The sequence below is a fragment of the Ciconia boyciana genome, chromosome 2 (genome assembly GCF_034638445.1).
Source record: "Ciconia boyciana chromosome 2, ASM3463844v1, whole genome shotgun sequence".
Classification (NCBI taxonomy): Eukaryota; Metazoa; Chordata; class Aves; order Ciconiiformes; family Ciconiidae; genus Ciconia; species Ciconia boyciana.
In genome coordinates this window covers 164,305,520-164,328,960 of record NC_132935.1, presented here as the reverse complement: position 1 = coordinate 164,328,960, position 23,441 = coordinate 164,305,520, and the positions used below count along the sequence as shown (strand labels likewise).

The 23,441-nt window shown below is 39.5% G+C and overlaps 1 protein-coding gene across 5 annotated transcripts in view; it reads right to left on the bottom strand.

Moving 5' to 3' along the window:
• MINDY4 (MINDY lysine 48 deubiquitinase 4) overlaps positions 1 to 23,441 on the bottom strand; it is an 84,446-nt gene that overhangs the window by 47,574 nt on the left and 13,431 nt on the right. For all 5 annotated transcript variants that reach the window (XM_072854823.1, XM_072854825.1, XM_072854824.1 and 2 more), the window contains exons 6-9: positions 10,487 to 10,545; positions 10,026 to 10,135; positions 8,766 to 8,882; positions 5,178 to 5,266 (exon numbers count right to left, since the gene is read on the bottom strand). In XM_072854823.1, the coding sequence (XP_072710924.1) occupies positions 5,178 to 5,266; positions 8,766 to 8,882; positions 10,026 to 10,135; positions 10,487 to 10,545 (375 nt within the window). The remainder of the gene's footprint in view (positions 1 to 5,177; positions 5,267 to 8,765; positions 8,883 to 10,025; positions 10,136 to 10,486; positions 10,546 to 23,441) is intronic.

Genomic DNA, 23,441 nt, shown 5'->3' with positions numbered 1-23,441 from the left:
AGCATTTTTTTAGAGACTATTTAGGTGTTGTAATGCCTAATAATGAGGCTCCGGCAAGTTGCCTCAGAAAATTATCATGTAGGTATCTCTCTGTTCTATAGTCAAGAAAGAGACAACTTGGATGGCCAACTCAAAAAAAAATCTGGTGAGTTGAACAGGGAGCTAGTATTGTTACTGAGAAGACATACCAGGTATAAAGGTACAGTTGAATCTGACCTTTCTCTGAGGATTAAGCACCTGAATGAAATGCCATGAGAGCACTCACTGTGCATGGAGTATGAAGACTTCTCAGCACTGGACTGAACAGGTGATAGGAGGATGTGGTGCTGCTGTTCAGCACCTAAAGAGCTCTAAAGAGGGAGATGCAACTGAAGTCACCACTGGAATATGGGCTTTCTGGAACCATTCTTTGAGGTGAACCACCTTAAATCCCATTTTAGGCATTTAAGAAGGTACCTTGGATCTTACTGAAGATAATCAGATCCAGTGAATAGAGCTGTATCTAGAACAACTTCCTCTTTAGATTGCTAGTAAAACAAACTTGGCACAGTGTGTAGGTCTCTTCTGAAGTCAGAAGCAAAACAGAAATTTGAGGGAAGTTAATTCACCTAGGTCAAGTGTTAACAGCAGTGTGTTGCATTTGGGGGATCTGGATGAGCTTATGTTGCTCATAACGATGGTTAGACTGCTGTTATGGGTACTTAAGCTAAGCAATTGTAAGCTTGCTAGCCTAAGTCTATATGTTCTATGACAATACCCTTGTAATACAGTTACATCTAAGAGATGAAATGCACAATTTCTGCTTCTAGGAGATTAATACTAAAGATGGTGTCTGATTTATACAGAACGATTAAAACAAAACTATTATTATCATTAAGAGTAATGGACCAAAATCAGGATAGTAAATAAGGTATGATCAACAATAGGAACTGATTATACACCAATCTATAATCATACCCTGAAAACTAATCTTCTAAAATAAATAGTCGATGCTCTTTCAGAATACATATTTATAATTGGTTGGACAAAAAAACAGGTAAATGTACTTTAGGGTACAATACTGTATAGGCAAACAATGGACAAGAGAAGCTAATTCATCTTTAAATCTGTAATAAAACTGTTTATATTCTGTAACAGGATTGTTTTATATATTAAATATGATTTTTAGTTTATAAAGGCCTTCATACTTAAATTTCTTTCTTAAGTTTTTATTTCTTAACTCTTGTCAACAAATCTACACCATAATGTTCTTACCTACTACTAAACTTCATCTAAAGTACCATCTGCAATAAACACTATACTTGCATTTTTTTAATAAGGTATGCCTCAAAGTGGTGACCTAAAACATTATGTTAACTGACCCAGTATTGGTCTGTGGAGCCCCACTGTTTCTGAAATATTTTCACTTAGATGCTTGGCTTGGAACTTACACAAGGATGTGCAAAACTATGGAATATTTACAGTAGTCTAGTGATCCCAAACATGTAAGCAACGCTGTCAACACATCTCTGACAAACTATGTTTTGTGAAGTCTTCTAATACCTCCTGTTATTCTAACTTCCAAGACATGAATGGAGAAATAAAGGACCAGGAGGCCAAAAGTCACATAATGGAGAACTGGCAGAATTAAGGATAAAACCCAGCATCCATGAGTCTGAAGAAATGGACAACAAATCCATGCCCCTAGGAAGCACAGAACTGGAATTTTCTGTAGTGGCTTCAAGAACAGCAGTCTTTGAAATTCAGACAGTATCAGTCTGGGAGATGATGTCAAAACCTCTTCCCAGCATTTGAGTAAAAGATCTAATAATTCTGAAGACTAAACAAGAAACACCAAACATTAAAAAATTAAACAGACTTTCAAGTTCAATGTCTGCCTTGAATATAATGTTCATTTAGAGAATGTTTCACTCTCTGAAGGATGTAAGATATGGGAAATAATTGGTGAGAGTTTTCAAGTAAAAAACATATAATCACAACTTTCTCTTATCTCTGCCTGTGTTCTAATACAGACACTCAGAAATTTATGGGAAGCATAGCAACTAATTTATGTGTCTGAGAGAGGTAGCAGAGTAAGGAGGAGACATGATAATTATTTCTTGAAGGTTGAATAAGCCTGAAGTCAAATGCTTACTGTGAAGTGGCTAATAATTTGAAAAATCAGGTTAGAATTAGAAAGGAATATTAATCCTTTCATTTCAAGCTCTGAGACTTCCCTTTCTTTCTGCCTGACTAAGAGTTTCTGCCCATGGCAAACCCATCATAAGAAAAATATGTTTATCTCATGAATAAAACAGTCCATCTTGCTATTCATTTTTAGGAGCCTGGAGGCTTTTACCATTTCTGTGCATAAAGACAAAGAGCTCACCTGCTAACCTGAAATTCCTTGGAGACTTTCTGCATACTTCAGCAGTACTTTTCATATACAAAATATGTAAAAACAAAATCTTTAAAAATCATGTGGATAATAGGAGAGGAAAAATAGGAGAGGCAAATATTGCCAAGTAAACAGGATAGGTTGTAGCTGGCATGAGTTGGGACACTTATAGTTTAAACAATCTGGCCTCAATCCACTTATTTGGGTGCCACATAATTTTATGACATTTACTGAACCATGCTGAAAGAGGAAAAAGTTAAGATCTCTATTTTCACTAAGGATGACCTGAGACTCAAAGGGACCAAGGAGCAGATGATCAAAGGCTATCCTCCAATCTGAAACAAATTCTTGGTTTTCACAACCAGAAATAATTCTTCGGTGAATTCTGTGGAGATTCCTGATCATAAAATCTAAATATGTACTGATTTTCTTGCATGGAAGTTTCTGAGTTTTTTCTTTTATATGGACAAGAGCATCATTCTGCCTTGAAAAGCCTACTCTCATTAAAATTGGAATTAGAATAATAAAGTTTCGCTAGCTAATTTTTGCACTTTTAAAAAGTGTGCTCTCAACAGCAGGCTCTTGATATTAATTACAGACTGAAAGAACTGAACAGAAGAAGAAAAAAGCTAAACTGCATTATGTTGTAGAATTAACTTGACATTACACTCTGCACATGTATTATACCACTGACCATATCAGTCCATGCTAAGTGCCTTTAAGTGACTTCAAGGAACAGGCAATTTTCAAGTGATGATTTAATAGCATCTTGTTTATTTGGCCCTTGTCTTGGGGTCCACAAGCAATCAGTGCCAATAATAACTAGCAACAGCAATAGTAGTAGTAACGGTAAAACTAGCAGTATTGTATTTAGACTCTAAGCCTGGTTTTCAACATTTCTAATGGGTTACTAGGTGTCTTGTATCAGGACTGCCTACCCACTAGTACTGCTGGGCACCTGTATGGACCCCCTAGGGCCTGGTAATCCTTTGGTTCACTGTCACCTCCCATCCTGGGTGCTGAAGACAAATAATGATGTTCTACAGGTGCCTGTTTCTTTCCATTATTGATGAAAACAACCCAAACAATGAATTTACATTAAGTGCCAGTCAGACAAAACTGAGGAAAATCGAGACCCTGTCACTTTCCTAAACATTTCCAAGCAGAAAAGTGTATTTTTAAGGCTAAATTTTTATACGATGAACTTTTTTACATTGTAAGGTAATGAAGTTCAAGAAAAATCTCAGCATGAAAGCTTTTCTTCTGACTAAACTGGCATCAGTGTATCAACCACAAATAATGCAAGGTGGTAGCAGTGTAAACCAGTAAAATACTGTTATCCCTATTCAACAAACTGTGCCTATAAAGTACAGGAAAACTTTGTGAAATTTTTCTTTTATAATGGACTTAATTTCTTATTGAAAACAAAAGGCAAATAGAAGAAGTCTGTTAATAAAGTAATTTTTTTCTACATTATTTTCCATCATCTCATTGAATAAGCTCTGTTCCTTCAGCAAAGTGACAAGTACATTAATATTATACCAGTCCAAGCAATTTTCCTTGACACTAGCAATACTTAACAATATTCCTTTAAAGTAAGTAGAAAATACAGACACAGAATTTAAATTCACCTTCTGTTAAGGAGTTTAACTTGTTAAGATCAAACACAGTTGCAAGAAAAAATTATAGCTATAACTTTAATTTTTCACCCTCCCTGAGATTCTTAAGTCTCAAAAACTGCACGAATGTCATGCTCTTTCAAACTTTGATTACATTTTCTTTGAAATCATATCTCCATGGGATCTCAAGGTTAAATAATTTTCATTGGCCTAAATTCATAGAATCATAGAATCATTTAGGTTGGAAAAAGACCTTTAAGATAATCAAGTCCAACCATTAACCTAGCACTGCCAAGTCCACCACTACACCATGGCCCTAAGCACCACATATACACGTCTTTTAAATACCTCCAGGGATGGTCACTCAAGCACTTCCCTGGGAAGCCTGTTCCAATGCTTGACAAGCCTTTTGCTGAAGAAATTTTTCCTAAATATCCAATCTAAACCTCCCCTGGTGCAACTTGAGGCCATTTCCTCTTGTCCTATCACTTGTTACCTGGGAGAAGAGACTGACACCCACCTCGCTACAACCTCCTTTCAGGTCGTTGTAGAGAGCAATGAGGTTTCCCCTCAGCCTCCTTTTCTCCAGGCTAAACAGCCCCAGTTCCCTCAGCCGCTCCCATAAGATTTGTGCTCTAGACACTTCACCAGCTTCATTGCCCTTCTTTGGACACGCTCCAGCACCTCAATGTCTTTCTTGTAGTGAGGGGCCCAAAAGTGAAGATAGTATTCGAGGTGCAGCCTCACCAGTGGCGAGTACAGGGGGACAATCACTTCCCTAGTCCTGCTGGCCACACTATTCCTGATACAAGCCAGGATGCTACTGGCCTTCTTGGCCACCTGGGCACACTGCTGGCTCATATTCAGCTGGCTGTTGACCAACACCCCCAGGTCCTTTTCTGCCAGGCAACTTTCCAGCCACAATTTAAGCTGTTGGATTTTTTTAGAGGTTCTTGGGTCAATCACAAGCAAGTAATTATACAAATAAAACATGAACCTCTAAATTCCTACAGTTGAAAGGGAAGTAAATACAAGTAAATCATATGCTACTTTCTTCCTCTCTCAGAGACAAAGAGAAGTTCAATAAGGTCAAACTCAAAAGGCTCCTGAGTGGCTGCAGCAGAGAAAAAATTGTTTTACTCCTGTATGGAAAATATTTCTGATGTCAATTGCTGACTTACCGAGTGTCTTTATTCCTGTTACTGTCTGCAAAGATAAGCTGTTGTAGGACACAAGCTTGAACTGCAGCCAGTACTCCACATGGGCCACCCTGGGGGAAGTAATGGGACAGTCCATGAGCAAAACGATTTGCACTGTTTGATGCTGGTGAAAACTTTTGCAAGCCATGTGCTTCCATTCAGGCTTCAGCCATTCTTTCATATCACTCTTTCCATCCATGACTTTGTAGTGGTCTCTGTTGCTCTTTTTTTTTGCAACCCAATAAAAATCAATGTTACTAACTGGTATTGTGTTTCCCACCTGTTTTTCCTGAAAATGCCTAGACATCTATAACGTCAAAGGAAAGTCTTTTTAAAATCTGTTCTGTGATTATGAAAACAAATGAAAGACCTCCTGATCCCTATTGAGCCACAGTCTACCTCAACTTCCAGAGAGAAATCAAATCTATTTTCCAAAGGGTGAAAATAAGCCTTGCTCTTTTAGGTCCTCTGAGCACTATGCCTCCCCTCAAGTTCCCACTTACATCACTAAACAAAGATTTCAGTTTTATGTATAGCCCTCTGCACTAGGCAGCTATCTCACTGGAGAAGAGAAAGAAACTGAAGGAAGTCTGAACCTTTCAAATGCTTAATATTGGAAAAAAATCACAATACCAACAAATACCATATTAACTTTAAACTTTATGGAAAATAGATTTATAGCTGTTTTGAAAGACTGAGGGATGGGGTAGCAATGCATTTCCTTCTCTTTCCTTATTCCCTGCCACCTAGCCCACCGGACCCCATTGCATGACCAAGACCTGTTCCTATGGGTTAACTATATGGCAGAGACAGCTGCACAAGTTGTCCTGAGAAGCAAATGGTATGCCCTCTTCTTGTCTAGAAAACTTCATCCATCATAACTCTCCTTCCCTTGTCACTCCATTCTCTTCCAGGTGCCTCATGTCATATTATTTACTCAAGTAATTTGCTGAGGAGACAGAGAAAAGCCATCATTTGCCTGGAGCATCTATGCATGAACAGAGCAGGCTATGCAGGACACAAGACTAACATCACAGACACCACAATACCACACATCACATTGGCAGTACTGGGAATTACTGCAACTTAACAGAGGATTCAGCATATTAAATCCCACAGATGCTGTCCCATGCATCTGTCAGCACATGTTGCCATTCTCAGAAATTGATTCATTCTTAACATTAGGAATTCCATTACTTTAACACAGATCCTCCCTAAACCAACATCCTATATAGGCTGACATATCAGTGCCAGCTTTGTCTACCCAGGTAAAGTAAGAAAAACAATGAGGGTAAGAAAGTATGGACCACCCAGCAGGTTTTCTGGAGAGTCTGTGTTCCGATTTTAACCCATGCTGAAGTCTACACTGTTGTTACTCTCCATAGTATGAGATTAACCCAAGATCGCACTGCTGTCACGTGCTACATAGATCATGACCAGGCTGTGATGAATCAGTTTAGGATCTGTCAAATTCCTCTCAAAACCCTGGAAGAGAATGAAAAGTGCAGCCAGCACTGCTCTTTTCAAATAGCAATGTGATCAAAGTGGTCTGTTTAATTCTCAGGTTGTCCTAAGTACGGCATGAGACCTAAGGGAACAGGACCTGCAGGTACATGCAGTATGCACAGTATGCAACCTAGAAAATAAAGGTCCTGTAACCAGAAAATAGCTTAGATATTGATACCTTCCATTTTCTCGTTTATGTTACACACACACACTACCTCTCTATTATTACTTACATAACTAATGAGTGAATTGTCTGAAATATATTAAGGAAAAAAGCAAGGTTTATTTCAGTCCACCAGGGAAAGCCTCCCAGTCAAAAAAATTTTAGGAACCATTCTAAATATCTTCTTATAGCACCACAGAAAGTTAACGTAGGAAAGAATCAAACAATTGTTCAGCTGAAATGAATTTTAGAACTGAGGAGGAATATATTAACTATCCGAAACAAACACATCTAAGTGAAACACTCTGGTTTACCATTCCTGTTGTGGAATTTACAGTAGGGAATTTAATGGCCAGTGAGTCGCTAGAAGTGATGAGACATCCTTTCTCTAGCAGCAGGGTCTGGAAACACCAAAGTAACATTTACTGTGGACCAGTGAACATGACTGCCATGGTTCCTTTTAGATTTTAAATTAACATTTAATATCTTTTTTCTGCTAGGTTTTATTTAAACATAAGCAGCTTTCTTCTGAGATCATCAGCCTAATGAAATATTTAACTAGACAAGGTTAGTTAATTAAATATCTTAATGACATGTTTATTACCCATTGTCCTTGCCCCGAAGCCTCTCTTCCTCTTATTTCTGTATTGTACATAACAATTTACTTCTCTCAGGACAGCTAAAGATTTTCTGCATCAGCGCAGAAGCTTGATGAGAGTTTTGTAAAGAGGAGTCTACTCTTTTCCTAGTCTTTACTGAAGCCCTCAGCCCCTTGCTCTTATGAGAAGAGACCTGGTGCATGGATATCCCAGAAGCATATGTACAGAGTCACAGGGCAGAGACAAAAGCATTAAGCCGCAGCTGAGGAGGATGCATTTTTACAATGGATCTGTTTGATTTTGGAAGCAGCTACATATCCTGTCCCCTGCGTGTGGTCCCTGGTCTGAGTCTACACATTGGCCAGCTGAGAAATCAGGCTGACCAACTGCATCCAGCATACAGAGCAGAAGGACAGTCTGAAGCACTGCAGTCTCAGTATGTAAGAGTCAGGTGCCCAGGCAAGGTTGACGAGATAGACACCAGATGAGTGAGTCTCCCACTGAATGCCCTAGCCAGAGAGATCTTTGTTAGCACCAAAAATTTCTATGGATTGGGTACAGGCTTTCCAGGCTGACCCTAGTCATGGCATGGTGGTTTTACGAGCTCTGGTCGCCACAGGGACCTGCTGGGGATTTTAGAAAGGGCCATTTGGTAGATGATGCCTAGAAATTATGAAAACCTTGTTTTAGGGAGGAGCTGGCATCTTGTGGCTGCAGTCCAGAATTACAGAAACATGGCTGCAAAAGAGGTGGTCCCACCAGCAGTCCCAGTGTCCTAGACCCAGTGACACTACAGGAGCATTTGTGCCCTTTTATTTTAGGAATAAGCCTCATCATGTGACCCCCATATCTTTAAGAGGCAGAAATCTCCTTGTGATTTCCCAGGCAATTCTTGCTACATCCCCCCATTTTGTGACAGATCAAGCTCCATCTTAAACTTGTTAAACATTGCCCCCACATACCCTTTTTCTCTTAAACACCACCCTTGATTTATGCCCTTATATTCTTTTACCACCACTAGCTTTCACCTGAAGTGGATTGCCTTCCTCCCTACAAATAATTCCCCATCACACACACATATATGCACACTTTCTGTAGCTACTTTAAGTTTCCCTCAGAAATATTCCATCCATCTCAAGTCTCCTAACAAGACCTGACAAGGTGACATCATCCAGTGGTAACCAGAGAAGTTAAAGAAAGAGAAGTGTCTTTAGAAGGCTTTTTTTTTACTGCCAAAACACACAGCCTTTGTAAACTCAGTGTAAAAAGCGAAGATCACTTTAAGGAAGTAATTTACAGTACCTTTTTTTGCACAATGCCGTATTTTAACTGTGGTATGTTATTAAATGTAAAACTCTGTATTTTCCATTCTTCACTGAAGCAACAAAGACTAGAGCCAAACAAAAGATTTTTTAATTCCTATAAAAAAAAGAAAGAAAAAAGTTGTCATTTTAAAAACAAATCCAAAACACAGGTATATTTTCTTGCAGTAGTTTGTAGAAAACAAAGGAGGAGTGTGGAAGGGTAATGACTAACTCACTATAACCACCCTTTTCTGTTTTATACATACTGTAAATAGCAACACTCAAATGAAAAGGAGCAATTTTTTCCTTTTCCGGCAATATTCCTTCAACTCATAATGCTGTGTGCTGCTCCGCATAGGAAACTGTTTATGCAGATCGTCTGGGGTACAGTTTGCCATGAAAGCATTACAGAATATTGCCTTAAATTTAACAGCTAGAAGACCAACGCCTACTAATGGTTACATTAGGGAGAAAAGGACCCTGCTGGACACAGTACGGAGAAAAGGCAGCCTGTTTTGCCTCTCAAAGTTGCTGGTATGAGATAAATGTTACTCAAATGTTTCACTGCTGTAAGTCAGATGGCATATCAGCATATGCCAAATTCAGATCTTGGCTGTGAACAACTGCAGACCACTACTATTCAGGAAAAGCTAAACTGAAGAAATTGCATTAATGCTAAGGTAAAGCTGGGTAAATAAGAACAGACAGACTGCTCGGTGTTTGTATAGTTACTCAGACCTCTTTGATCTAGAAATTAAATTGGAAGACATTCTCATTACCTTTTCTCTGTTTTTTTTTTCCCTCTGACTGAATGGGAAGGAAAATGTTAAAAGTATTTAATGGTTCCATGTCTGCTCAAAATGAGGAAGATAAGCAAGGGAGAAACAGTGATAGGGGAATAATAAACTTGTTCTGAACCACTGTCAATTTAAAGGACTGGAGAATAAGCACATGAATAACTGACTAGAGACATTAATAAAATAATGCAAGCTTCATTAATTAAAGCTATTATCTGTGCTTCAAGTGGGCTGATGCATTTTGACATGCTCTTCTAGTATTTTTCTGAATTTTGGACAGACAACCCTACATTACTTTTTCACCTGAATACCAAATAAGGAATATACTCAGGAATGAATACAGCACCTGTTAAATCACACACAAACATGTAACACAGAGCAATCCATTGCAGCTTTGGCTAACTTAACTGAAATAACATTCTCACACATCTATTTATATTTACCATCATAGTTAGTCTTACTTTTGCAAGAGAAATATCAATTGCCTTTGATACTACTCGAAGCATATACAGTGTTGAAAGATCCAGGTTCTTACTAACTTCTCCAGTTGTTTCTTCATCCTCAACATCAACTGAAAGAAAAAAAAAATCACATAATGTGTTGGATGAAAAAAATTGCTTCCCCCAACAGGCTCAGTGCCAGGGGGTCATCAATATGACAATTAACACTTTCTTGTCATCCACCTTTATAAAATAGAAAATATAGTTTTAGCCAGAAAGGACAGATAAAAAATACATGAGCCAGCCTTTGTTTGATTACTTCTTAATGACTTCTTTACACAGTCTTATGCAAGAAGTTAATAGCAAATGCAATTACTCTGAATAAACTAAGAGTTACAGAAGAAGTGACTCATATGCATTTGGTTACAGCAACTCTGAAGAATATGATGGCAAAAGCCAAACTGAAGCTTGACATAACTTACCTAATTCTAGGACATCTTTCATCTGGTCTTCTTTACAGCAAGTGGATGTTGGAGACTTCCTACATTAAAATGAAACAAAAAATGAATGACCAAATGTTCACTTTTAATGAGAAAAATTGTTTGAATAAACCAGAAGAAATATGGAGTATGCCCACACAAAGATATAATTTTTAATGTCTCTGTGTGTATATATATATATACACACAGGGGGTGTGGGTGTGGGTGTGTGTAGAGAGAGAGAGAGATAATAAAAGATGCAGACAGATAAAAACATATTCAATGGCTTTCACCTTTAGCTTTTAAAATGTTCTACACGAAGGAGCTCAGTCTCACTAACATTTTTGTATAAAGAAATAAATGGTGTTAGAGCAAAAACTTTTTCAGTGGAAGAAAGCTGAACTTCAGGAGATCAGCAGGAAAAGCAGCCAACACAGAGCAATACACTGCAATGGATTCAGGATTCCAGTCCTGTTTCAACATCAGTTTCATATTGTTTGTGTGATTTCAGCATATGTCAGGTCCTGAAAGCTCATATACAGGGGCAGACTTTATACTGCCCTGAATTTTAAGTGAGGATATTCACATATATGTGACTGCCTCTGAGTTTGAAGGATCAGGACATAAAATAAAATTTACATCCCTGACAGGGATCAGGATGAGATTCAAGTTAGTCATTAAACTACTTGAGATATCCAGATAATGTAAGTGGGAATAGATGTCAGACTGGCTTCCTTTATCAGGGTAATTTTCTAATCCACTAATAGGTAGCAGTTGTTCAACTGCCCTTGTGATTTAATTGTATATTACATAAATAACAGGTTAAAAATTCATATAAACAACTACTAAAAGGACTAAGCATTTAAACTTGGCTGTGAAGTCAGAACTTAAATAGAATGTTAGATTTTCAGAGATGAGGTAGGTTTATTCTTCCTGTTGAATTCATACCAAAATGAATTCAGAACCAAGGAAAAGTTTCAAATAACTACTCTAAAAAGATGGTCTTTTTTTTTTTTTTTTTCAGAAGAGCAATACTGCATCATTGGCCTTTGCTTTGGAAAAAAGGTATTGCACTGACAGTCCTTTCAAAAATAGTATGGAATAATTTCCTCAGCAACATTCTTTGTATGCATGATATTATTATAGCAACAACTGCTGCCATATCACATACTTTCCATTAACTTAATTTCCTTTTTCAGTGTGTGAAAGATGAATAAAAACACAACACAGACATATCACACTCAGGACTTTTCCAGTTTAAAAGCATTTTGGCACCTTTCTCAATGATAATTTTCGATATTACAAGAAAAGGAACACTTTTTTTTTCTCTAGAAACAAGTTAAAGGATTTATGCAATGAAATGTGGACAGCCACAATTCAGAAAAGATAGAATGGAAATGAATCACCCATGTTACTAGGGACTTGAGGTAAAAATAACTAGGATGCCCAGCAGGTCAATATAAATAAGAGTACTGAGAACAAATTTGTATAGTGGTGTAAGTAGTATTGAGCTCTCACTGAATATAACAGTACTTTTAATGTGATATAGAGTTTAATATAGTTGACTGTGGTATATTTTAAAATACAATCAGATCTTCCCCGGCTTCTTGCTAATACTGAATTTCAGCTGAGATTTCTTTCAGCTAGCTACTTGCTAGTATTTTCTTCTCTCCTGGTCAGGGAAAGGGTCTCAATGACATTAAATTTGCCAATGAAATGTTTTTCAGCCAAGTACTCATGGCACTTAACTACACTTAATCACAATCTGCATTTTTGTTTTGTCTGAGATTGCACACTATCATCTCTTTTTCCTGGAGAATAATGTGTTTCTTCCTAGGTCAAACCATTTCAATCTAGTTTTGCAAAAACAGAGCTCTTAACACTTAAGAATGCAGCACTACAGGTTACAGCATCCTCAGTTGCTGCTTCAGAAGGGCTTGGGTGTTCCATAGGTACAGTATCATATCTCGTAGCTTCATTAGATGTCTCGGATACCTTAGTCTCAAAGAGCACTATATGCCTATGTTTAGGCATGTAGATCACTCTCTACATCAAATTGGCACCCTTGATTCATTGTTGTCCCAAACACTTTTCCTTGGTAGTGTTTCATCTGAAAAGATCTATAAATGAAAATAAAGTCAACTATGGTACAATTCATATATAGCTCACCTGGCACCAGTTTTTGTAACATTATTGTTTGCTGGAAACTCTAAAAGATTTTGGTTCTACACCCATTCCAGGAAGAACCAAGCCCGGGATGCAAAGTGCTTTGAATTCTCAAGGCACAAGGAAATTCCCATCAAGCTGAGGAAAGTGCTGACATCAAAGATTGATATAGGGTGTTTTCTGGTTAAGTGGGGTGTTTTTGCAGGTGTAGGTTCCCTCCTTAAGGGGAACTTGCGTTTCTCAAAACACTGTCAGGACATTTATTGCAGTTTCCATTTCAGCAGATGGTTACTGTTCCAGGAAAATTTATTGTACACGTAAAACCATACAGTTAGAATACTTAGGATGGGGGAAGTCATCCGTCATGGCAGAAAAATGGGACAGGAAGAAAATATGTTTCATTATAAACATACTATACAGTACTTTGTCTAAATATTTGAACATTCCTATCTGATTTTCATGCAGTGCAGAAAACTGAATTTACACAGAATAGCTGAACTCACAGAGAAAGCACTTCTCAGCACAATAATGCATGTACATTCCACTATTTCCTATTTATACTACCATACACAAGAGGTCAAATAAACAAAGGGGCTTAAAACATAAACACTGATGATCAGTGGTTTTAAGATGACTGTGTTGGTAAAACTTATTTTCATTGCCTGTTTACAACAGCTTTTCTACTGGACATGTATCTTTTCTGCATAATAATTTAGTGTCAGAAGGATGCCTAGAAGTTGCAATGCAATCCTCCAGTCTTGTGCCTTTATACCATATAGAGACATATATGACATTCTTGGTATAGTAAGTAAGATCTGGAGAGTAGGTAAGAAAAAAATGAAACTCTGAGGGTAAACAAGGCCATTACACGTGATGCAGCGTGCCACTGCTTTGGGGCAAAATTATAAAAACAGAATTGTTAAAAGCAATTGTAAAGATGCAAAGGAAATTATCATAATCAATACCAGGCAATACATTTTTGTGGGAAAAAGACCTTGTCAAAAAGATTTAAAAGTCTGGTTGACAAAGGTATCAGAGCTCATACACTTAATTTCTCCAAAGTTCCCTTTTAGTTAAGACCTGCATCTGATTTGATTGGCACATTAGCAGTATAAAAAATTAATTCATGAACAGATGGCTCGTTGATAGATATAAAAAAGGTAAATGAAAAACTTGCCATTGAAAGGGTCATTTCTAATAAGCTCACACAAGATTCTGCATTTGTCCTGAATTTTTGCTCAATTTTATTAACTTAGTGACAATTCAGGAGAAAACTACATCTTTGCTGAGAAGGTTTGTGTATGAAAAAAATACGATGATAATCACAGGGTGAGCTACAAGGTGGTTTGAACTGCATTATGAGTTAGGCTCACCTGAACAGAATGCTCTCTCATAGGCAATGAATGAATATTTATCTCCAGCTATAAAAGATCTACTATAATAAAAGTGTAGCTCCTTTATTCATACTGTACTCTATCAAAGATTTTTCGGTGCAACACCCGCACGCTGGAATTTTCAAGGAGCACAGTACCATTCATGTGAACTGACCATTAAATTCAGCAACTCAAAACAGTTGCCAGCAAAATAAACAAGTATTAGTAAAATAAAACAAGGGAGCTAAAATTCCATTAAATAAAGATGCTTACAAGACACCAGCTAAGAGACACTACATAAAGCATTGAGAAGGGTTCCCAGACTTCAATAATCAATTCACATCAGTGGAGGTGAATACAACCCTCCGTTCTCTTTGTCATGCATAAAGTACCCACTCTGTCTGGTTTTGGCCTTCAACTTTTAGGCCATTTATTTTTAAGGATGTGGAATTTTCACGGCCTTACATTTCCTGTCAGAAACCTCATATTTTTAACAGTCCAAACCACTGTAACCTGACAGATTTTAGCAAAATAAATTATCTTCCTGAAAGCTAATATCAAGTATTAAATTGGAAGAAGACAAAAGCTTACACTGAGGAGTGGGGTAGTTCTCTTATCTCACTTTATTATAAAAAAAGGTGAATACAGATAACAGCCTATTGGTGAGCACATGTACTGCAGAGAGATTTTACCTCCCGGTAAAGTAATCTTAGGGACAGTAACACATAGGGGGACAAAAATTCCTCGTGCTACCTGCAAGCAACTGATTGTTTTTAAGGAGCAGGTAATTTCTTATGCTGCTTCTTACCGTGCTCCCCCCGATGCTCGTATGTAGACACAGTGAGAGGAAATGCTGTGAAGCTCTACCAGCAAAATAGGATGTATGCTCTCTGTTCTTGCTTTACATTTGAGAAGATCTAGAGTTTCTCTATGTTTCCATGAACAAGGCAAATTCTCAATTGACTGAATGCATTTTAGGCAATGAGCTAGACCTTTCCAGTTTTACATCCTTTCCAAAAATAAAGAAATGATACAGAAGCCATTTGTCATTTCCAGTAATTGCAAAGTGCTCCTTCCTATGGAGTGCTGGAAAAATACTAAAAGGGCAAATAGCAGCACACGCAGATGTTATGTCGAAGGCTCTGATGCCATAAATCCATTGGCACAAAACAAAAGCCACAACAGTTTATTACTTTTATTTTAGGTTCTTTTTTCCGGTCCAAGCATTATGTTATAAGAGGTGTTATGCAACTCCAGATACTTGAAGGTTTTCACTACTGAGTGGTCTGGCAACTACAATCTCTCTCTCTCTCTTTTTGTATATGGGCTAGTTAAATCCATATTCGCCAAAGATGACCCCGCTTTGTTTGACAGCCATTCTTCTGACTGCCAATTGCAAGAGTCAAATAAAGACTTATTCCCCAGCTGGCAGCTGAGCACACTCCAGGAGGGTTTGGTTAGTCTCTCAGGGAAGGTGCCGACTGCACTATTCTTACTGTGCTTCCTGCCTACAAAGCCACACCGAAGCATTGACGAAAGCTTGAGATGACGCCACATGCTTCTTGTGGGTTAAGGACAATGCCTGGTGCTATGCACAGATCACAAACAGCCAAAGATGGAAGGAAATATGCAAAGGTAATTTACTATTAGGCTGCTCCAACTGTGCATTCCTTTCCATTCTTTTATCTGAAATGTTGCACTCTGACTAAACTCCTATTTCCTAGAAATGCCACCATTGCCCAATACATCTTCTTCCTCTCATAGAGGGAAAAATGTAATGAATTCCTCAGACATTGCTCATACACACTGCGTGTCACTGAGTAGGCTGGCATATACTGAAATCAGTTGGGGTTTTCTGACTGAGTTTAAACAGCCTCTAGTTTATAACAATATGGCCATCTGAGCTCAGACCTCATTTCACAGAATAGGCTATGAAGGTGATGAGTACTTTTAGGAGTTGCCCAACATCTCACAGGATCAAAACTTTAGTACTTACCAAAATGCCAGATATTATTTTAGACAAAGCAATCTCATCTGACACACTGATTTTTTTATATAACAGTGAAATATTACAGCCCACTAGGCAAACAGTACAGAACTCACTATTCCTAGAAAACCTATTTTTACACCAAAATGCACAGTAGAAAAGACTGGAGTCAGTCATAACTGTTGGGTAAATAATGTGCATTACATAACTCTGCTGGAACTATTTTTCCTTTGAGTTGGAAATTCAATTTTATTTAAAAAATATAATTAAAACTGTAATGAGGATTAGTATTCTTTATGAAATCTGACATTCATATATTAACCTTCATTAGGCACTGTATTTTCCTATTTCAGTGATAGCCCATATTTAAAAGAGGGCAGCTGCTTCAGCTCTCTTATATCTGTCATGAGTTCAGAATCACAGAATAGCTGAGGTTGGAAGGGACCTTTGGAGCTCACCTAGTCCAACCCTCTGCTCAGAGCAGGTTCAACTACAGCAAGTTGCTCAAGGCCATGTCCAGTCATGTTCTGAGTATCTCCAAGGATGGAGACACCACAGACTCCCTAAGCAACCTGTTCCAGTGTTTCCACCCTCACAGGAAAAAATTCCTCCATCACCTGTGTCAGGAAGTTATCATCAGTGCAGTCCAGAAACTTCCTGGATTTCTTGTGCTCTGCTTTGTTGCTTATGCTGACAGAAGGAACGTCAAATCCTGCTCTGGACTTGCTCAGAAACTCATGGCCAACATTCTCTGACAATGTTCTAATGGAAATCAGTACAGCTTGTGGCTAGGAATGATGCAGGATAAGAATGTGTGAGAGGATCTTGGCAGTTTTAGGCATTCAATCATGTATAACTGACAGGTATAGGCTTGGTCCTCACATCATAGCAAATAAGCTAATTTATTCCTGTTAATAACAGAAAGCATGAATATTAATCCTTTAAGGACCATAACACTTTCAAAATATTATTTTGAAAGTCTCAAATATCTAAAAGAATACAAAAACCCGCATATATTTTTAAAGGACTTAAAGGATTTCTTTGAAGATTAGTATTTTGTTTTCCTCTAAGGATCTCCTAGCTCCATAAAACTGAATTTTCAGGGACATTTCATTGGAGCATATGAAAGGGGAAAGGCAGGAATTTTCAGTAACACAATGAGTTCACCTGTACTGGTCTCCATTCAGGATGAAGCAAGCCACAGGTGGTTCAGAAAGCAAAGCCATTCACTCCTTGTCAGTCTTACACAGAAATGCAGGGAGTTGGAGGGAGGTACCTTTTCTATAGGAACACATACTGCCTTACCGCAGAAGATTAGACTGACTTCATAATTATACTATAAAGGCCATTTTAGAGGAAAACACACTAAAACACTGAGGAGATATTTTACATTCAATGTGCTTGAAACTGAAAGTAAGAAGGCATATGCCTGTGATAAACTGCAGTGACAAATGTGCTAATGTGATTTTTATAATGCTGAGAATCATGCCATGAGCAGCAGGTGACTGTTCTTACCCTGTATTAGTAAGAGTCACAGTGTGACAGTTAGAGCAGTCCTTAAATACATGGAAGAAACAGAAAACAAATCAATAAAACCTAATTGAAAAAGAACAGTAAAATTTCAGAGCAGAAAAGATAAAAATATAAGCAGACAATACAAGATTTAGACAAAAAATGTTTAAAGGAACATGAAAAATATTTAGAAGTATTTTAACAGAGGCAAATATGTACCAAGAAACAGAAAGATCAGTCAAAAATCAACTTCAGCTATGGATAACACGGCAGAAAAAAGCAAACACAAAGTGAATATAAGGGAAAAATTCTTAAGATTAAGGACTGCTACACACTGGAATACATTCTCAGGGGAGAGGTGTCACGAGTTATTTAAGACTGGACTAGACAAAACCCTGGAAAAAGTATTACAGCAAATATATATATAAAGTAATGAATAATCTGCCATAGAAACAAATGACTGTAAAAGGTCTTTTCCATCTGTAATTTCTAAGATTCTATGAAATATGAGTAATGTTCCACTAAGGAACTTGGTATCTATGGCAATTCACTAACCCTACCCTATTTGTGTTAGAATGCAGAGCACTGCTAGAAAAAGGCTTATTACCAAATAATGACTGATATTTTGGGAACCACTAAAGAGTGCCCAGCTAAGGCAAACTCAGTTGAGAGACTAGTGCAGGAAGAGAAATTCTGGCTCTGAACTCACTGGCACTTGCCTTCCTGGTGGTGGAGATGAAATGCATCAGAGATACTTAGGTTTTGGCTGGAAAAGGCATCTGAAGCCAAGCTACACAGTCATAAAACAGTCCCTACTGTCTGAAATATCCATCTGTACTGGTAGACTTGTGAAAGGAAACCACTAGCTCACATTCAGTTTGTAGCCAAGACTGATGGCAAGGCAAAGGAGGGTATGGCAGACACACTTAGAAGAACCAGATATGTAGGGTGATTGTTCACAATGAAAGGATGAGTGGAGAATCATCTATCTTCCTTGCTCCTGAAACTGTGTTATAGATCTCTGCCTTTGGACAATGGGATCCACTGCTGTATCCTTTTGCTCACTAATGGCAGGAGGAAACTCTAGTTCTGATGTAACGATAGTGTTCTCCTCTATCCTTCCAGTTGCAGGGAATGGTGAGAGAAGAAACAGGAAGAGCCAGCAGATCAATACCTGGCTCCAAGCCTGCTGTCATCGACAGAATTTTGGGGGTTTTGATCATGGGTCGGTCTACACAACACCAGGCCTGCTGGCGACAGATGGGGTACCCCTGTCTCAAAGGGGGAAAAGGATCTTTGCAGAGGAGTTAGCAGGGCTCATTGAAAGAGCTTTAAACTAGATTTGAAAGGGGAAAGGGATAAAACAAGGCTCGCTAGAGATAAGCCTGAGGGTGGCACACCAATGCTTGAGGGATGGTATGCTAGCGAGGTCCTTCGGTCTGCCATCTCAGTGGAGGTAGGGGATGGAGATCCATGCAGCAGCAAAGACACAAGGGTTATGGATGTGTTAGAAACCACAGAAGCACCTGAGAATGGTCACATAGGAATTAGGGCTTCTCCCCCCAAAAAGGTGGTGGAATCAATAGCCCAACTGAAGTGCTTCTACACCAACGCATGCAGCACAGGCAACAAGCAGGAGGAGCTGGAAGCCATTGTGCAGCAGGAAAACTATGATATAGTTGCCATCACGGAAACATGGTGGGGTGACTCGCACAACTGGAGTGCTGCAATGGATGGCTATAAACTCTTCAGAAAGGATAGGCAAGGAAGGAGAGGCGGTGGGGTAGCCCTATATGTTAGGGAGTGTTTGGATTGTCTAGAGCTTAAAGATGGTGACGATAGGGTTGAGTGTTTATGGGTAAGAATCGGGGGAAGACCAACAAGGCAGATATCATGGTGGGAGTCTGTTATAGACCACCCAACCAGGATGAAGAGGCAGGCGAAATATTCTATAAGCAGCTGGGAGAAGTCTCACAATCGCTAGCCCTTGTTCTCGTGGGGGACTTCAACTTACTAGATGTCTGCTGGAAATACAATACAGTAGAGAGGAAATAGTTTAGGAAGTTCCTGGAGCGTGTGGAAGATAACGTCCTAACACAGCTGGTGAGTGAGCCAACTAGGGAGGGGGCCCCGCTGGACCTCTTGTTTGTGAACAGAGAAGGACTTGTGGGTGATGTGATGGTTGGAGGCTGTCTTGGGCATAGCGATCATGAAAGGATAGAGTTTTTGATTCTTGGAGAAGAAAGGAGGGGGGTCAGCAGAACAGCTGCCTTGGACTTCCAGAGGGCAGACTTTGGCCTGTTCAGGAGACGGGTTGACAGAGTCCCTTGGGAGGCAGTCCTGAAGGGCAAAGGAGTCCAGGAAGGCTGGACATTCTTCAAGAAGGAAATCTTAAAGACGCAGGAGCAGGCTGTCCCCATGTGCTGAAAGATGAGCCAGCGGGGAAGAAGACCAGAAGAGAGCTTTGGCTGGAACTCAGGAAAAAAAGGAGAGGGAAGGAAAAAAAAGGACCTTTGGAAGAAGGGGCAGGCAACTCAGGAAGACTACAAAGATGTCGTGAGGTTACGCAGGGAGAAAATTAGAAGGGCCAAAAATCTGGCTACTGCCGTAAAAGACAATAAAAATGTTTCTGTAAATACATTAGCAACAAAAGGAGGGCTATGGAAAATCTCCATCCTTTATTGGATGTGGGGGGAAACATAGTGACAAAGGATGAGGAAAAGGCTGAGGTACTTAATGCCTTCTTTGCCTCAGTCTTTAACAGTAAGACCAGTTGTTCTCAGGGTACCCAGCCCCCTGAGTGGGAAGACAGGGATGGGGAGCAAAATGAAGCCCCCATAATCCAAGGGGAAATGGTTAGTGGAAATGGACCACTTACTTAGACACACACAATTCTATGGGGCCACATGGGACCCAGCCAAGGGTACTGAGGGATCTGGGAGAAGTGCTCACCAAGCCACTTTCAATCCTTTATCAGCAGTCCTGGCTAACTGGGGAGGTACCAGTTGACTGGAAGTTAGCAAATGTGACACCCATCTACAAGAAGGGCCGGAAGGAGGATCCGGGGAACTACAGGCCTGTCAGGTGCTGGGGAAGGTTATGGAGCAGGGCATCTACAGTGCCATCATGTGGCACGTACAGGACAACGAGGTGATCAGGCCCAGTCAGCATGGGTTTATGAAAGGCAGGTCCCGCTTGATTAACTTGATCTCCTTCTATGACAAGGTCATCTACCCAGTGGATGAGGGAAAGGCTGTGGATGTTGTCTACCTAGACATTAGTAAAGCCTTTGACACCATTTCCCACAGCATTCTTCTGGAGAAACTGGCTGCTCATGGCTTGGACAGGCGTACACTTCGCTGGGTAAAAAACTGGCTGGATGGCCAGGCCCAAAGAGTGGTGGTGAATGGAGGTAAATCCAGTTGGCTGCCGTTCACAAGTGGTGTTCCCCAGGGCTCAGTATCGAGGCCAGTTCTGTTTAATATCTTTATCAATGGTCTGGATGAGGGGATCAAGTGCACCCTCAGTAAGTTTGCAGATGACACCAAGTTGTGCGGGAGTGTTGCTCTGCTTCAGGGTAGGAAGGCTCTACAGAGGGATCTGGACAGGCTGGATCCATGGGCCAAGGCCAATTGTATGAGGTTCAACAAGGCTAAGTGTTGGGTCCTGCACTTGGGCCACAACAACCCCATGCAACGCTACAGGCTTGGGGAAGAGTGGCTGGAAAGCTGCATGGTGGAAAAGGATCAGGTGTGTTGGTCCACAGCCAGCTGAATATGAGCTGGAAGTGTGCCCAGGTGGCCAAAAAGGCCAATAGCATCCTGGCTTGTATCAGAAATAGAGTGGCCAGCAGGACTAGGGAAGTGATTGTCCCCCTGTACTTGGCACTGGTGAGGCCACACCTCAAATACTATCTTCACTTTTGGGCCCCTCACTACAAGAAAGACATTGAGGTGCTGGAGTGTGTCCAGAGAAGGGCAACAAAGCTGGGGAAGGGTCTAGAGCACAAGTCTGATGAGGAGCGGCTGAGGGAACTGGGGTTGTTTAGCCTGGAGAAAATGAGGCTGAGGGGAGACCTCATCGCTCTCTACAACTACCTGAAAGGAGGTTGTAGCGAGGTGGGTGTCAGTCTCTTTTCCCAAATAACAAGCGACAGGACAAGAGGAACTGGCCTCAAGTTGTGCCAGGGGAGGTTTAGATTGGATATTAGGAAAAATTTATTCACCAAAAGGCTTGTCAAACATTGGAACAGGCTTCCCAGGGAAGTGCTTGAGTGACCATCCCTGGAGGTATTTAAAAGACGTGTATATGTGGTGCTTAGGGCCATGGTGTAGTGGTGGACTTGGCAGTGCTAGGTTAATGGTTGGACTTGATGATCTTAAAGGTGTTTTCCAACCTCAACGATTCTATGATATTCCATTTCTTTTTGCCTTTCTGTTAGCCATTCCCTTCTAGTTTCTATGAAATTGGCAAGACATCCTTAACTTCAGGTCCTGATCACTAAGTCCTTTTGTTCCCTTGGGTCTTTGATTCCAGTTTTACACTTTTTCTTCCTTCATTGCTCTGAATCTATTTTCTGTGCTATTTTTCTTGGAATTGGGGGAGGGGGGGGTGGTTGGCTTTATAGATGAAAACTAGAAGTTCAAACATCGCAATATGTTCTTCTTAACTACCAGAAGTGAAACTGAGGTCTACAGATAATATCTGTGCGTTTAACTCAGCATAAGGTAGTTCCACTACACTGCAGAACTGCCCAGTCAGAACACAGCTGGCCAGCTCAGATTTACTCATTTAGAAACTATTCAGCTGAGAACTGGAGGGTTTCCACATCACTACCACACCTTACATTGATAGAATTAAGGAGCATGGAAAATTAGGAGAGCACTTCACTTTCAGAGGCTGCATAAGCAACAATTGTAGTATGTTTCCGTAGCTGAGACAAAAGACCTGTTTCTCAACTGCTGTGGTTTTGCTTGCCTTTCCCCAATTTTGTTTGCTCAAGCCGTGAAACATGGGGAAATCTTGACCTTCTAACACCATTTAGCCTTCCCAAATAACTCATTATTCACCATGGTTTTTCTGGAAAAGCAATAGAAAGATTTTAATCCAAGGTCAGGCATCAACTTCAACAGCTATTTATTTTTTTACAGTTCCTAAAGATCATTAATGCCATTCCACTATAGACCTTCATTCTTTATTCTGTGTGCTCAGTTAAGTGATAAATTCTTCCTTCTTGTAGTGGATTCAGCATTAAGGAGAATCACAGAATCACAGAATGGCTGAAGTTGGAAGGGACCTCTGGAGGTCATCTGGTCCAAGCCCCCTCCTGAAGGGAGGGTTGACCCCACCTCAAGATACTAAAGGTGGCAGAGAACATTTCCTCACTGCAATTCAAGTATCTGTCCAAGTTAAAAGACTCGGGAAAGTCTTTAATAGTTTGCTACCTTTGATCTGAATATGTTCCTTCAACATCGTCTCTCCCAAATTCCTGTGGAACTTGCAGCATTTTAACAAAATCATAACTAGAAATACGGCAACTTTTTAGTTGGAATCTTGGATCACTCACTTGAATTGTGTATTTTTAAACATAATTTTTTATTCCCTTGAAAATCTCAAAATAGACAAAATTTAAAAGTAGGGAGTCATCCACATTTTGCTTGTGCCTTGCACACAATTAACACTACTGAGAGGAACAAGGACTCAACAAAAAGGAGAACAGTGAGAAATACTTACTTGTCTCCATATGTTCTTGGAGAAACATTTTTCATTTCCTTAAAATGGAAGGTCGTACAATAAAATAATAGGAGTGCTGTATACATTGTATTAGTTTATACAACAAGAAAACTCATCAACAATCTACCTTTGTATGATAAAGTCACATAAGAAATTATCACAAACTGATTCACTGTTAATTACTTCT